We start from the raw sequence: 16208 nt of genomic DNA on the forward strand, positions 1-16208 counted from the left end.
GTGGGACCTGGGGAACCGAGCCTCGAACCAAGGTCCTTAGGCTTCACAGGCAAGCGCTTAACCGCTAAGCCATCTCTCCAGCCCATCTCTCAAATTTTTAATGCCAGTACTCAAGGTAGGAATATCACCAGGAGTTTGAGGCCACCGTGAGACTACATAGTGAATTCCAGGTCAGCCTGAGCTACATGAAACCCTACCGGGAAAACACAAAAACAAGCCAGGCGTGGTGGCACACACACCTTTAATCTCAGCACTAGGGAGACAGAGGTAGGAGGATTGCCCCGAGTTCAAGGCCACCCTGAGAGGACATAGTGAATTCCAGGTCAGCCTAGTCTAGAGCAAGACACTAATTCGGAGGGGAAAAAAAAGAGCTCATGCCTAAAACATGAATGGGATTGCCAGAAATGGGGAATTCCAGAATTTAAGAGAAATACGGAATGCAGAGCTCAAGCCCAAAGAGGCAAGAGGACGTTTGAGAAGCCAGAACTTCAGGAAGGAGTAGTACAGACAGCTCTTGCCCCAGAGAAGGCTGGAGTGGGTTGAGACCCAAAGAAGAACCTTATCAAGGTTCTGGATGGAGCCTGAATTGATCAGCCAACAGAATTCTCAATGGCATCTCAAGAATCTCAATATTCTAGACAGGGTGCAGCCTTCTCAGAAGGGGGCAATTGTCCTGGGGAGGGACTCAAGTTGAGTTCAAGGACAGAGAATGGAGACTCCTCACTGCAAAGAAAGGCATTTGGGGGCTCTATCACCTTAAATTGCCTTAATGGGAGGGGGGAAAAATTAAGGAGCCACGCACAGTGGCAAGCACATGTAGTCGCGGCTACTTGGACAATTACACCGGCTTCTGCAACAGAGCAAGACCCTCTCCTCCAAGTTTTTAGTTGTGGTATAGTTTAGCATGTGGAGACCCTGGATTCAATTCTGGCATCAAAATATACGAACAGTTCCTCTGAAGTTGCATTTTTTTTTCTATATACAATTTTTATTTTTTGGTCGGTTTGGTACCTGCACTGTGTGTGAAGTGTATACACATGCATGCAGTTATGTACATACAGATGGAGGCTAGGAAAGGATGTTCAGTGCTCGCTACTACTTTATTTCCTTACAACAGTCACTGAATCCGGAGTTCACCATTTTTCAGTTAGACTGGCTAACCAGTGAGCCCGAGATCCTCCTGTTTCTGCCCTCCTTATTGCTGGGGTTACATGCATGCTTCCACAAAACAGATTTTTACAAAGGTGTTGGAGATCAAACTCAGGTGCTCATGAGTGCACAGCAAACAAGGCTCTTACCCACTGAGCCATCCCTCAAGTTGTAACCTGACTTTTCTAATACAAGAAAAACACAGAGAAGCAATCAAAAGAAAAACGCTGGTCCTCTTTATTATGGCAAATGATCAACTGGACATGAACAGTGACAGAAGAAGACAACTGTCCAGTCCAGGGGCTCTCTCCTCCAGGTCCGACCAAAGGAACATCTCAAGTTTTCATTCCCCTTTCTCTAAATTTCCACAATATAGGAAGATCAATCAATACTATTTTCAGTGATGAAAACTCTGGTTGATGGCATCTGCTTGGGATCAGTGGTAAGTTTAGGATCGAGTTTCTTAATGAATGTCATAGATCAAGCCAGAAGGGCCTAAGGAAAGCAAGGGTCCTTGAGAAGAAAACCTTAGTGCTCTGTACTCTGGCATCTAACATTAAGAGTTTTAGTCTAGGTTTCATAGGTCTACTAGGAGGAATACTGAAACCACAGATTTGAGGCGACCACGTAGTGGACAGCAGTTTACACACAGACTCAACCTTGAAAGGACCATTTCCATTTCCATCATATGAGATTTCTCTCTCAGAGAAACAGTTGGCCAGGGCAGATCAGGCCTTCCAGTAGAGTGCTTGATGATTCCCCGAGAATGCCTCTTCAAAATCAGAAGCAGGACCAGGCCTCACCCTGGCACAGCCAAACAAAAGAAACAAACAAAAGGCTGCCGCCTCTAGGCAGGCTTGTGGTAACAGCAGGGGCAGGGCCTCTAAGGTGCCCAGCATTGACTGGAGAGGAAGCAATGACAAGGTGGGGCTCCTATTTGTCCTTCTTGCTTTGCTCGTCCTCTACTGGCTGCTCCTCTTGTATATTATCTCCACCTTTTGATAGCTTTTTGGCTCTTTGGTATAACTCATTCAAGTTGAATTCCCGAATCACATTTTCCTGTGCAGAAGAGATGCTTTCGTCAGGGTCTGGGTTGAAAAGCAAAGTTCAGAGCTTGAGAATAAAAAGTATTTAGACAATGTAAGAAAGGGGGAAAGAAGATGGGAGAAATATGCTCAAATAACTTGTACCTAACTGCCCACAGATGAAAAACACCCACCTTAGAGAGAGACTGTGTCCTTTTCTTCTTAATTTTAGTTTTGGTTTTGTGAGGGAGGTTCTTGCTCTAGCCTACGGTGACCTGGAATTCACTATGTAGTCTCAGGCTGGCCTCAAACTCATAGCGATCCTCCTACCTCTGCCAGCCAAGAGTTGGGATTAAAGGCATGTGCCACCACACCTGCCTTTTTTTTTTTTTTTTTTTTTTTTTTTTAGATAGAGTCTCATTGTAGCCTGGGTTGTCCCCTATGTAACCAGGATGATCTTCTTTTTCAAGGTAGGGTCCCAGTCTAGCCCAAGCAGATTTGGAAATCACTATGTGTCTCAGGCTGGCCTCAAATGAACTCATAGCAATCCTCCTACCTATGCCTCCCAAGTGCTGGGATTAAAGGCATGTGCCATCAGACCCAGGGTATGGAGTGATGGCAACTGAACCCAGGGTTTCATGCATCCTAGGCAAGCACTCTACCAACTTAACTGAGCTATATTACCAGCAAAAATTGCATGTTTACCAATATTTATTCTCTAGTCCAGCAGGTCTGCATATAAATTTGCTGAAAGAGCTAACTAAGAATAAGGTATAGTAACTAGTCTCTATTTTCAAAACTAGTGCACATCTGGGTGTGGTGGCACATGCCTTTAATCCCAGCACTCTGAGACAAAGGTAGGAGGATCCTACAGGTGAATTCCAGGTCAGCCTGGACTAGAATGAGACCTTACCTCGAAAAACCAAAAAACAGCTGGGCATGGTGGCGCATGCCTTTAATCCCAGCACTCAGGAGGCAGAAGTGGAGGATCACCATGAGTTCAAGGCCACCCTGAGACTACATAATGAATTCCAGATTAGCCTGGGCTAGAGCAAGACACTACCATGAAAAACCGAAAAGAACAACTAGTGCATAAATGACAGATCTAGGACTCAAATCCAGATTATGCTTAAAGCCCACGAACTGTTTTAGATACTTCTTTAAACCATGACCCATTTCTTTAGGTACCTCAGAGAAGGTCCAAGAGACAGCTCGTCCTTTCTTATCAATCTGTGGCCGCCGCATTACCTCCTTGCCACCTTGGAACAGGATCAGGGTAGGGAGTTGCTTGGTGAGGGGTGATGTGCTTACTTTGTACCTACAGAACCCAGAAAAGACTCTGTAAATGCACCAGTATACACTGCTATATGTAATTCCCTGCTCAGACTGACAAACCCAGGTCTACATACCTTGTACTAACATCAGTGTAGCGTCCAACATCCACCTTCCCAAAATTTAGCCCTGTACAGTTGTACCTATGAAGAATATATTATTTAGCATACTTAAAAATGAAAGAAAGGAAGAAGTGGAAATATAGATATCTGGAGAAGGAATGGGAAACAACTTTGGTTATCCAAATTTAAAGCCAAAACAGAAAGAAGCTATAATATTTTATTTCCACCATGTCTCCCTTTGCACTACTCACTTGAGGGAGAGGTCAGCATAAATAGGAGCAAATGATTGGCAGTCATTAGACCAATTGGCAAAGAACTCCACAATCCAAGTGACTCTCTTGTCCCGTTCCAGTTCTTCCTGCCAAACAATGGGAAGAGTGTGGGCTGGACCACATAGGTATCTGGGAAGGTTCATATCCTTATCCTGGCTCTCCCCTGGCTCCACAATAAACCGTGGTGTCAGTGCCTCTAGTCTAACATTTTATTTTTTCTTTCTCTTTTTTTTTTTTAATTTTTTACCATACTGGGATTGGGCCCAGGGCTTTGCACATGCTAGGGAAGCACTGTACTATAAGCTGCATCCCCAGCCTTTTATTTATTGTTTATTTTGAGAGCAAAAGAGGCAGAGAGGAAAAGAATGGGTGCACCAGGGCCTCTAGCTATTGCAAATGAACTCCAGATGCATGTGCCACCTTGTGTATATGGCTTATGTGGGTCCTGGGGCATTGATCCTGAGTCCTTAGGCTTCACAAACAAATGCATTAACCACTAAGCCATCCTTCTAGCCTTTTTTTGGAAAAGAGGTCTATGTAAACTCTGACTGCCTGGAACTCATTATGTACTTTATTCTAGCCTCCATTTGTGGCTATCCTCCTGCCTCAACTTCCTGAGTACTAGGATTACAGGTATGCACCACCACACTCAGCTGCTGACTTCCACTTTGAAGCACTGTTGCTACTCCTGGCTGATGAACACAGAGTGCAAAATCACAAACTAGGAACTCAAGAAACAAACAGAAGGAAGGACACTCACATCAATGGTTTTATCATTGAAATACTTGATGTACTCAGGACCCATATACAGAGGGGGTTTGCAGGTCATCAGGAACACTGAACAAAGAAAAAAGATGTCAGAGAAGAAAACACATAAGGCCTTTTACAAATTTACTTCTGAACCCATTCAGACATTTCAGCTGCCAAAGAGTACTCATTTTGTGAGCATATATAGAACACTGGCAAATTGTCTCCCCCCAGACCCAAAATTGCCTGGATATCCATGACCTTACAGTGCCTGACACTACCTACACAAGACCATCATAAGAGGAGGAAAAGATTATGACATCAAAATAAAAGACTGATTGAGATGGGGAGGGGATATGATGGAGAATGGAGTTTCAAAGGGGAAAGTGAGGGGAGGTAAGGCATTACCATGGGCATTGTTTACAATCATGGAAGTTGTTAATTAAAAAAAAAATTGAAAAGAAAAAAAAAGCAAATTGTCTTTTTCTTTATAGTTACAATTTAATACTTTTTAAAAATTTATTTGAGAGAGAAAAGAGATATAGAGGAGAGAATGAGAATGGATGCACCAGGGCTTCCAGCACTGCAAACAAACTCCAGATGCATGTGCCACCTTGTGCATCTGGCTTACATGGGTCCTGGGGAATCAAACTAAAGTCCTTTGGCTTTGCAGGTAAATTCCTTAACTGCTAAACCATCTCTCCAGCCCATATTCCTTCTTCTTAACATGCAATTTCTTCTTTTAAACACAAAAGGGCAGGATATTAGTGGGGGAAGTGGGATGGGAGTGCACAGAGGAGCTGGGAGTAAGAGGGGGAGAAGAATAAAAACAAATTGTGAAAAAAAAATTTTAAAGGACTAGAGAAATGGCTTAGTGGTTACGGCACTTGTCTGCAATGCCAAAGGACTCAGGTTCAACTCCCCAGGACCCATGTAAGCCAGCTGCATAAGGTGACATGTGTCTAGAGTTTGTTTGCAGTGGCTGAAGGCTTTGGTGCACCCATTCTCTCTCTCTCAAATAAATAAATAAATAAAAAAGATTTAAAAAAAAAAGAGAGAAAAACTATGCTTTAAAAAAAATAAATCAAAAGAGTCAGGTGTGGTGGCACACGTCTTTAATTCCAGCACTCAGGAGGCTAAGGTAAGAGGATCCCTATGAGCTCAAGGCCAGCCTGGAGCTAGAGTGAGGTCCAGATCAGCATGGCCTAGAGTGAGACCCTATTTCTAAAAAGCAAAAAAAAAAAAAAAAAAAAAAAAAAAGAAAAGAAAAAGAAAAAAGGGGGTCTGGAGAGATGGCTTTGCGGCTAAAGCAGTTGCCTATGAAGCCTAAAGACCTATATGGTCAACTCTCCAGATCCCATCTTAGCCAGATGCACAAAGGTGAGGCAAGTGCAAGATTGCACATGCCCATTAGGTGGCATCTGAATTTTTATTTCAGTGGCTGAGGCCCCAATGCACCAATTCTCTCTCTGTTTCTCTGTCTCTCTCTGAAATAATTTCCTTTTAAAAAAGGGGGGGGGGGCTGGAGAGATGGCTTAGCGGTTAAGTGCTTGCCTGTGAAGCCTAAGGACCCCGGTTCGAGGCTCGGTTCCCCAGGTCCCACGTTAGCCAGATGCACAAGGGGGCGCACACGTCTGGAGTTCCTTTGCAGAGGCTGGAAGCCCTGGCGCGCCCATTCTCTCTCCCTCTATCTGTCTTTCTCTCTGTGTCTGTCGCTCTCAAATAAATAAATAAATAAATAAATAAAATTAAAAAAAAATTATTTAAAAAAAAAAAGGGGGGAGGGCTGGAGAGATGGCTTAGTGATTAAGTACTTGCCTGTGCAGCCTAAGGACCCTGGTTCAAGGCTCAATTCCCCAGGACCCACATTAGCCAGATGCACAAGGCGGGGGGCATGCATCTGGAGTTCATTTGCAGTGGCTGGAGGCCCTGGCGCGCCCATTCTCTCTCCCCAGGCCCCCTTTCTATCTGCCTCTTTCTCTGTCTGTCACTCTCAAATAAATAAATAAAAATGAACCAAAAAAAAAGGGAAGAGAAAAAGGGCTGGAGAGATGGCTTAGTGGTTAAAGTGTTTACCTGTGAAACGTAAGGGCCCAGGTTTGATTCCCCAATACCTACGTAAGCCAGATGCACAAGGTGGCGCAGGCATCTGTTTACACAAAATGGAACATGCATCTGTAGTTCATTTGCAAGAGATGCTGGCACACCCATACCCATTCACTCTCTCTATCTTTCTCTGCTCACAAGTAAGCTAAAAGACTATTAAAAAGGGGAGAAAAAGGGATGTCTTAGCAGATAAGGTGCTTGACTGTGAAGCCTAAGGACCCATGTAAGCCAGGTACACATTGTGGTGCATGCATCTGCAGTTTATTTGCAATGATTGGAGACACTGGTGCGCCCATCCTCTCTCAAAAACAAAAAACAAAAAGCACAACAACTGATAGTTATCTCCAAATCAGAAATGTGCTAGCATATGTTGCCCACCTACAGTCTTAGTGCTCAGGAGGATGAGGCAGGAGAATTGCTGAAAGTCAGTTTGTGCTGACTACATAGTGAATTTCAGGCTGGCCAAGGATACATACCAAAACTATGTTTCTAAAAGAAAGAAAAGAAAGAAAGAAGGAAGGAAAGGAAAGGAAAGAACAACAAAAAGGTAACATTATGATGTTTTTTTCTGGTGTACATTTTTGATATTGTATGCATTTCTTCAATTAATGTGTACTCCTCTCATATTAAAAAATAAACCAATTTAAAAAAAAACACAACAACTGGGTATGGTGATGCACACCTTTAATACCAGCACTCAGGAGACAGAGGTAGGAGGATTGTCATGAGTTTGAGACCACCCTGAGACTACCAAGGGAATTCCAGGTCACCCTGGGCTAGAGTGAAACCCTACCTAGAAAAATAAAAAAAAAAATAAAAAAAAAAAAGCCAGAATGAATGATACTTAAATCTCTGTATGGAATAAAATATAGTCTCTATAGATTCTTATCACCTGAGCTACACATATAATTAATTAGGTGCAAGATGAGCATTCACTTGCAGCAACAACAGACCCTGGCATACCCATAAACACATGAGCACGCGTATGCAGAAAATAAGCCAGGTGTAATCACCCTTGGGAGGCAGAGGTATGAGGATCACTGTGAACTTGAAGCCAGCCTGGGGCTACAGAGTGAGTTCCAGGTCAGCCTGGGCTATAGTGAGATCCTGCCTCAAGGGGAAAAAAGGAGGGGTGGTAAGGAGAAACCTTGTTTGGGGTTGGCATTTGGTCCTCAAAGTAAAGTCTTTATCAAGAACTTTATTATTTTGATTTTCTGTGGTTAAATTTTTATTCTTCTACTTAAGCATGTGTATGTATGTATGGGCCACCAAGGTCTCTTGCCACTGCAAACATCCATCCAGCTTTATATGGGTAACTGGGGAATTGAACCTAGGCTTTGCAAGCAAGTGCCTTTAATAACTAAGCCATCTCCCCAGTCTGTATTTTGATATTATTATTATCAAAGAACCTAAATATAACAAGGGCAGTTTCCTCACCTATGCAGAGTGTGATGTACAGCAGACCCATGCGAACATCCAGACGAAAGAAAAGAATTGCATTGGCCACTTTACTAAACATGAAGATGTTGCCCACATGTTGCTCCACAGTGACTGAAACACAAGAGATGTCACAGGTCAAGTTGGTTATAGGCTCCTGAACCTCATTCCCCATTTCCTGAGATATTTTGAAATGGGAGTACGAAGATGACAGAAGTCCAAGTTCAAACTTAGCCTTCACATGAAATGTGGGATGGGTTCACTAAATAATGCTCCTCCCATAACATAAAAAAAAAAGGTACCTCCACAGGGCAGTAGACCTAACCGAGTCACTGAGAAGCAGTTTAAACTTACTGGATCTGCGGTTCTTCATCATCACAATGGCACTGAGGAACATCAGGATCTCCACTTCTCTCTGGAATATAATCAGTGACAAGAATGCTGTAAACACAGCTGATGGGAGACAAGGCAAGAGAACCAAATTGGTAATGGGAACAATAAAAAAGTAACTGGCCGGGCGTGGTGGCGCACGCCTTTAATCCCAGCACTAGGGAGGCAGAGGTAGGAGGATCGCCGTGAGTTTGAGGCCACCCTGAGACTATATAGTTAATTCCAGGTCAGCCTGGGCTAGAGTGAGACCCTACCTCGGAAAAAAAAAAAAAAAAAAGTAACTGGAATTGGCTAAGGTAACACTGGAAAAGCAACAGAAGAGCTAGGTTTACTTCTATCCTGACCAAAATGGCTGATGTCTTTCAAGAAATCCATTTTATGATTTCTTTTCTTTTGCTTTTCCTCGTTTTGCTTGCTTTATGTTTCTGGTCTTTTTTTTTTTTTAAGGCATGACTGAGTGCTGGGATTAAAGGCATGAAATACTATGCTGGGTAGTTTTGTTTTAAGACAGGGTCCCACTCACTCTGTAACCTGAAACTATGTCACTGAGTAGCCCAAGCTAATTTAAAACTCAATGCAATTTTCTTCCTATACTTCCTGAGTGCTAGGATTAGCACCACACCCACCTACTTGGGAAGCTTTCTTAATCCAGTAATACAGTATATGACTATCCATTTGAAGTTAAATAATTCTGTCCACCCACATTTACAGTGATGATCCATGTACTTCTGTTATAATTCCAGAGCTGAAGAGGCTTTCAGAGCAACTTGGCTTATAGATCATTCTCACCTTCTAGAACGTAAGTACCAAATGAGCAAGAGTAAAGGTTGCAAGAAAGAATAGTTAGGATACTGGAGAGAAAATGCATGGGGCGAGGGGATACTATGGATATATATGCACGTTTGTGTACACATGCAGCGTGCAACAAATAGCATGGGTCTATTTTTTTTCTTTTCTTGAGACTACTCTCTTAACTCACTCTAGCCTCCAATTCACGTCAGTGCTAGGATTACAGATATATACCACTACACCTGGTGAAACTTACAAACACATAAGAGAACTAGGCTTGGAGGCAATTCTAGATAATTGAACAAATAAGTGTTCCTTGAGGGTGGTATGGGGTCTCCACACCCAATCCCCCATAACTCCAACCTATACTTCCCTCTTCACCTGTATCCTTTATAATAAATCAGTAAATATAAAAAAGTTTCCACTAAGTTCTGCAAGCTACTCTAACAAATTAGTCAAACCAAAGAAGGGATACTGGGAACCCTAAATATAGTCAGTCAATCAAAAAAGTATAAGTGCTGGGCTGGAGAAATGGCTTCCTTAAGGTGCTTGCTTGCAAATCCAAAGGACCCAAGTTTGATTCCCCAAGACCCATGTAAACCAGATGCACAAGGTGGCATATACATTTGGAGTTTATTTTCAGTGGCTACAGGCTCCCACGTGCCCATTCTCTCTCAAATATATATATTTAAAAATGTACAAACAACAATGTATTACTTCTGATTGGTATCTGATATGCAGGCGATCTTGTGGACTGAGCCTTCAACCTATAGAATCTGACACTCTTCAGGAATATAATACTTAAAGTGAATTGTATGAGAGGTCATCCAGCTAGTATCTGCTACAGAAATAACCAATTGTTGGTAAGAAAAAAAATCATTATATACCTTTTGTGATGGTTTGAATGAAATGGACCCATAGGCTCATGAGTTTTCAATACTTGTTCCTCAGCTGCTGGCAGTTTGGGTGGAGTCTTGCTGGAGGTATGTTACTGAGGCAGACCATGAGGTCTATTAGTTTAGCCACACTGGGTATTCATAGACTAGCTCACCTCCCAGGTGGTGTGACAAGATGTGAGTCCCAGGCTCTGTTCTATCATGCTTTCCCTGCCATGCTGAAGTGTCCCCTTGAGACTATAAACTGAAATAAAACGTTTTCTTTCCTTCATCAGCTGCTTTTTAAAAAAATTTATTTTATTTTGAGACAGACAGACAGAATGGGTACAGCAGGGCCTTGGGACCCATGTAAGCTAGATGCACATGGTGGCACATGCGTCTGGAATTGTTTGCAGTAGCTGAAGGCCCTCCCACCAGCTGTGTTTACAGCATTCTTGTCACTGATTATATTCCAGAGAGAAGTGGAGATCCTGATGTTCCTCAGTGCCATTGTGATGATGAAGAACCGCAGATCCAGTAAGTTTAAACTGCTTCTCAGTGACTCGGTTAGGTCTACTGCCCTGTGGAGGTACCTTTTTTTTATGTTATGGGAGGAGCATTATTTAGTGAACCCATCCCACATTTCATGTGAAGGCTAAGTTTGAACTTGGACTTCTGTCATCTTCGTACTCCCATTTCAAAATATCTCAGGAAATGGGGAATGAGGTTCAGGAGCCTATAACCAACTTGACCTGTGACATCTCTTGTGTTTCAGTCACTGTGGAGCAACATGTGGGCAACATCTTCATGCTTAGTAAAGTGGCCAATGCAATTCTTTTCTTTCGTCTGGGTGTTCACATGGGTCTGCTGTACATCACACTCTGCATAGGCTCTGTCTGCCTCTTTCTCTTTCTGTCTCACATGAACAAAACAATTTTTTTCTATCAAATAAAGCACTAAAACTTTCAGGTCTTCTCCATTTACTAAAATATTTATTATTATTCCCTTATAATTTTGAATCCCATTTTCTTTAAAGTGAGAAAACATCACATAAGGCAGCATGATGGTGCATGGCTTTAATCTCAGTACTTGGGACACAGAGGTAGAAGAACAGCTGCAAGTTTGAGGCCAGCCTGAGACTACATAGTCAATTCCAGGTCAGCCTAGGCTAGTGAGACCCAACCTCAAACAACAACAACAACAATAACAACAAAAATCATATACCAATTGGCTAGAGAGATAGCTCTCATTAAAATACATACATACATACATATGTAATTTTTTTTTTTTCAAGGTAGGGTCTCACTCTAGCCCACGCTGACCTGGAATTCACTATGGAGTCTCAGGGTGGCCTTGAACTCACGACGATCCTCCTACCTTTGCCTCCCCAGTGCTGGGATTAAGCTCATTAAAATAATTTTTAAAGAAGGCTGGAGAGATGGCTTAGTGGTTAAGGAGCTTGTCTGCAAAGCCTAAGGACCCAGGTTCAATTCCCCAGAACCCACATAAGCCAGATGAACATGGTGGCACATGTGTCCAGAGTTCACTTGCAGTGGTTAGAGGTCCTGGCATGCCCATTCTCTCCCCTTCTCTCATAAATAAATTTAATTTAGTTTAATTTCTTTAAAGCAGTTAAGTGCTTGCCTATGAAGCCTAAGGACCCAGTATTGAGGCTCAATTCCACAGGACCCATGTAAGCCAGATGCACAAGGTGGCGCATGCATCTGGAGTTCATTTACAGTGGTTGGAGGCCCTGGTGCACCCATTCTCTATCTGCCTCTTTCTCTCTCTGTCACTCTCAAATAAGTAAATAAAAATAAAACCATTAATAAAAAAATGGGATCTTTTTTGATTTTTTTTTGTCTTATCAACATAAGTTATTTAATAAAAGCAAGCTACTGAGCAGGATTTATTTTTTTTAATTTCATGCTTCAAACTCACATTGTATGCATTAAGTAACCCCATCATTTCTTTTGAGGACCTCTCCCACTCTTGGAAGTCTTCCTTGATTTCTTTAATCTACTTTTGCCTTGCTTAATAAGATTTCCACATTGCATCAGAATTTGGAAAATTACAACTTAGCTAATTTTCCTTGTCAACAGCAAAATACAGGTATCAAATTAGTAGCATCAACAGCTATTAGTATTTTCACCCTTTAGGTTGAGATTACACCTTTTCCCTTAGTCTCCCTAAATTGCACTTAATCACCAAAAGCATCAGAGCCACTGGAACCAAGCACTGTCTCATCAGGATTGGTGAAAACAAAAATGAATCTTTGGGTTTAAAGACTGGGGAATAGAGTGGAGATCCTGTACTAAATTTTAAATCTCAAAAATAGGAAATGTCCTAGCAGCTTAAATCTTTTAATATAAGCTTAATATTAGGTTTTACTTTGATATGTAGCTTAAAACCAAATCAATTGTACATACACTGGCACTTTAGCATGAGGATAAGCTTCTTTAAAATAATTGGGGACCTTTAAAATTAGGCCCTTGTAGAAAAAAGTCCATGGTCATACATCCAGCAAATTCATACTAAAATAAGTCTTTGTAGGATGAAAGAAAACGTTACATATGTTACAAGCTTATTATATGTATTTACATGGCTCTTTCTTCTCTAGGTACTTAAATCAGTTTAAAAAAAATTAGTCCGGGGCTGGAGAGATGGCTTAGCGGTTAAGCGCTTGCCTGTGAAGCCTAAGGACCCTGGTTCAAGGCTCGGTTCCCCAGGTCCCACGTTAGCCAGATGCACAAGGGGGCGCACACGTCTGGCGCGCCCATTCTCTCTCTCTCCCTCTGTCTTTCTCTCTGTGTCTGTCACTCTCAAATAAATAAATAAATAAAAACAAAAATTAAAAAAAAAATTAGTCCGTCTGCAGGCAGATGCATATCCACTATACTTAAGAAACAGACAAAGCCAGGCATGGTGGCACATACCTTTAATCCCAGCCCACTTGGGAGGCTGAGGTAGGATCACTGAGTTCAGGACCAGCCTGGGCCAGAGTGAAATCCAAAAAACAGGGCCACTTGGACATAGACTGTTTTATTCTAGCAAGCCTGACTGACCTTCACACATACACCAATTAATAAGTACAATTTAGTAAAATGATAACTTTAGTAAAAATTCATTTTCTTTTGGCAGTTAGGTGCCTTTAGGACATTTAATTTCCTAATGTCTACATTTTTCAGTCAGCTATAACCTGACTGACTGTAAACTACTGTCTCCACAATAGACAATTTTAAAAGTGCTATTTCCCAAATCAACCTGAATTGTTCACTTGTATCAAGTACAATTATTTAAATTGCACTGATATGTCACCATGCAAACAGCACATAAATGATAGTCTTGATTATACTTGTAAATTACAAGTTTTACCTCTTTAAGTCAATTTGGTTCAGACCAATTCATGACTATGTAAACAGTGCTAAATTTAAATATTAGTACTTCATCTTAAACTTGTACTTTAAGTAAGATTTTAAGTTGAAATGTCATTATTTCCTTATCTGAAGGATTAAATGAAACTGGAACCCAGTGGTTTGGTGGCTTGGGAAGAACACTTGGTGATGGTGGCTCAATAAACTTGGCTCCAGCATAGTTCTGGTTAGTTTGAGATTTAAAAAGCAAACTGGGACTTGATAGACTAGAGTTCCAATTTGGATTATTAGAAAAATTGTTCTTCCTGCCAGGTGCTTGCTGATGATTTGTAACTATGTCCTCATTCTTTTTTCTTGTGAACAATCTTCATCTGGGAATTCTGATCCTTAGTCTTCTGTCTAGTAAGCTGCTGTTGGTTCTTACTAACGTTTCTAGATTGAGGGTCTGGAATGTTATACCTCTCTCCACCACCCATCATTCAGCTTCTATGTCACCATTCAGTGTGGTTTTCAGATTGCAGGAATTCCACTACTTGTCCTCTTCCTCGCTGCCAAGCCCAGGATAATAGATGCTGCTTTCTGTCAGACCCTAGTTTTCATGAGCCAATCTGCTGAGTTCAGCCTAGGAGCTGAGGCCAACATCTGAGTCTCCTCAGCACACAAGTTTGAGAGAAGTCCTAGCAACTTCCAGCTGACTGCCACGTGGAGGGGCCAATCCAGGAAGCCTCCCTCCCTTTCCAGGGAGAGCCAAGGTTCCGATGGATCGCAGCCCACCAGCACCTCCGAGCTAGCGAGCAGGCCACTGAACTCTCCTGTGTCTACCAACAAAAAATGCAAAAAAATGGGATCTTTTGATGCAGAATGTGTGGTGATACACACCTTTAATTCCAGTACTCAGGAGGCAAAGGTAGGAGTATTGTAGTAAGTTCAAGGTCAGCCTGAAACTACACCGTGAATTCCACTTCAACCTGAGATATAGAGAGACCGTATCTCGAAAAGAAAAAGCGGGATAGTGGTGGATCTTTTGTTGTTGTGGTGGCACACACCTTCAATCCTAGTGCCTGGGAGGCTGAGGTGGAAGGATCTGTGAGTTCGAGGCCAGCCTGTAGCTACACAGTGAGCTCCAGGTCATCAGGGGCTAGAGTGAGACCCTACTTCAAAACAAAAGACAACTGCCTTGTTTGATCATCAGCATCTCAAAAAAAAGAGTAAACTAAACTAAACTAACTAACTAAATAAATAAATAAATAAAGTTGCCTGTAATCCCAGCACTTGGGAAGCAAGAGATGATCATCACAAATTGGACCCCAGCCAGGATTAAATAGTGAGACCCTACCTCAAAAGGAAAAAGAGGGAGCCGGGTATGATGGCACATGGCTTTAATCCCAGCACTCGGGAGGCAGAGGCAAGAGAATTGCTGTGAGTTCGAGGACACCCTGGGACTACATAGTGAATTCCATCTACCTTGAAAAACAAACAAACAAAAATGTGTGAAAGGGAGAGAACGAGAGTGTAAAAGCAAAGGAAGGGGGTGGGAGGGACGGAGGAAGGGGAAGTGTATGCAGGTAGTTTCAAATTTCACTCACTAGTTGAGTGACCTTGGGCAAGTCACCTAATTGCACCGCGATCAATTTGTTAAAATGAATGGATATACTACCATTCGCCTAGTCGCCCTCACTGGCTCCTTGGAAGGCTTTCAGGCCTGTCCAACCCGCGGCACAGGACAGCTATGAATTCGCCCAACACCATTAACACGTTATGTGACTTTTTTTTCCTTTAGCATTTTCTTTTTTAAATAAAAGGATCGTGCGGTTCTCAAGCGAGAACTCTAGATGACAACATCGTGTCGCAGTGTCAAAAGGTTGGCCTCGCCTGGAGGGTCGCTGCAGAAGGCTGTAGTGGTACTTAAAACTTGGTTGGGCCATGGCAGGAATGAATGGTGCGACAGACAGAGGCGTGGGCTGCGTGAGAAGACCCTGGGCAAAGCGGCACAGCCTCGACTAGTGTGGTCCCCGTTTCTCCCACCTTAAGCACTGATTCAGATCGGTCCCGGCCGGGGCTCTCCGCTCGCGTCTGAGAGCCCGCTCCACCCCAAGCCCCAGCCCCAGGCGTCCAGGAAGCTCGTGCGGGCAGCACCCGCCGGCGCCGGGCCTGTCAAGGTCGTGGGCTGCGGACGCGGGCGCTCACCCAGTCAAAGTCACACGGGTTGCCATCTTCGCGCTGCGTGGGGAGACCGTGGCAGAGCGGCGGCAGTTTCCTCACGAGAAGAAAAGCGGCGGAGAGTAGGGCAGACAGGAGACAGTAAGGTCGGGCCAGCCATCGGGAGAGCCGGGGCACGGAGTACAACAAGGCAATCAGAGGCGCCAGGACCGCCATCTTTTCCAGACGCCTGGTCCCGCCTCTCTCACCATGGAGACATCTGTCGGGCCAAATCTCAGCTGCAATACCCTGGACCCGGATGTAAATCTCATTGGCCGCGCGGTAGGTCAGGAAAAGCCCTTGCTACTCTACTGGTCAATAATCTAGCCAGTCGTCTCATTGGGTGTGCGAGCTGTCAGAGAAAGACTTTAGCGAGCCCTTTCTGGACGCACTCAAACAGCGACGGAAGTAGTTTCCGGAAGGAGGCGGGTGGGGCCTCACTCCTCCAATG

General features: G+C 43.1%; 1 protein-coding gene and 1 pseudogene across 3 annotated transcripts; both read right to left on the reverse strand.

Moving 5' to 3' along the window:
- Positions 1–1362: 1362 nt before the first annotated feature.
- Positions 1363–16091, reverse strand: Tmx2 (thioredoxin related transmembrane protein 2). 3 transcript variants are annotated; one of them, XM_045154395.1, is made up of 8 exons: positions 15746–16054; positions 8485–8545; positions 8131–8244; positions 4601–4677; positions 3820–3926; positions 3584–3649; positions 3363–3492; positions 1363–2208 (listed from the first exon to the last, which is right to left on the reverse strand). In XM_045154395.1, the coding sequence occupies exons 1-8, from the start codon at positions 15932–15934 to the stop codon at positions 2083–2085; spliced, it is 870 nt and encodes a 289-aa protein (XP_045010330.1). In that variant the 5' UTR covers positions 15935–16054; the 3' UTR covers positions 1363–2082. The 3 variants fall into 3 exon arrangements, with proteins under 3 accessions (XP_045010330.1, XP_045010333.1, XP_045010339.1); XM_045154398.1 differs by having other exon boundaries at positions 2134–2262; positions 15746–16065; XM_045154404.1 differs by lacking the exon at positions 1363–2208 and having other exon boundaries at positions 3400–3492; positions 3595–3649; positions 15746–16091.
- Positions 13428–14289, reverse strand: LOC101598126 (annotated as a pseudogene).
- Positions 16092–16208: the final 117 nt, after the last annotated feature.

The sequence above is a fragment of the Jaculus jaculus genome, chromosome 1 (assembly GCF_020740685.1).
Source record: "Jaculus jaculus isolate mJacJac1 chromosome 1, mJacJac1.mat.Y.cur, whole genome shotgun sequence".
Lineage (NCBI taxonomy): Eukaryota > Metazoa > Chordata > Mammalia > Rodentia > Dipodidae > Jaculus > Jaculus jaculus.

Bases quoted from the DNA above. Each gene is read 5' to 3' on its own strand.
- Tmx2 (XM_045154395.1), bottom strand. From the start codon at position 15,934: ATGGCGGTCCTGGCGCCTCTGATTGCCTTGTTGTACTCCGTGCCCCGG. The intron at 4,678-8,130 runs GTGAGGAAACTG...TTCTTTGTTCAG, and splicing joins GTACATCACACTCTGCATAG to TGTTCCTGATGACCTGCAAA. The intron at 2,209-3,362 runs GTACCTAAAGAA...TCTTCTGCACAG, and splicing joins TCTCTTGGACCTTCTCTGAG to GAAAATGTGATTCGGGAATT.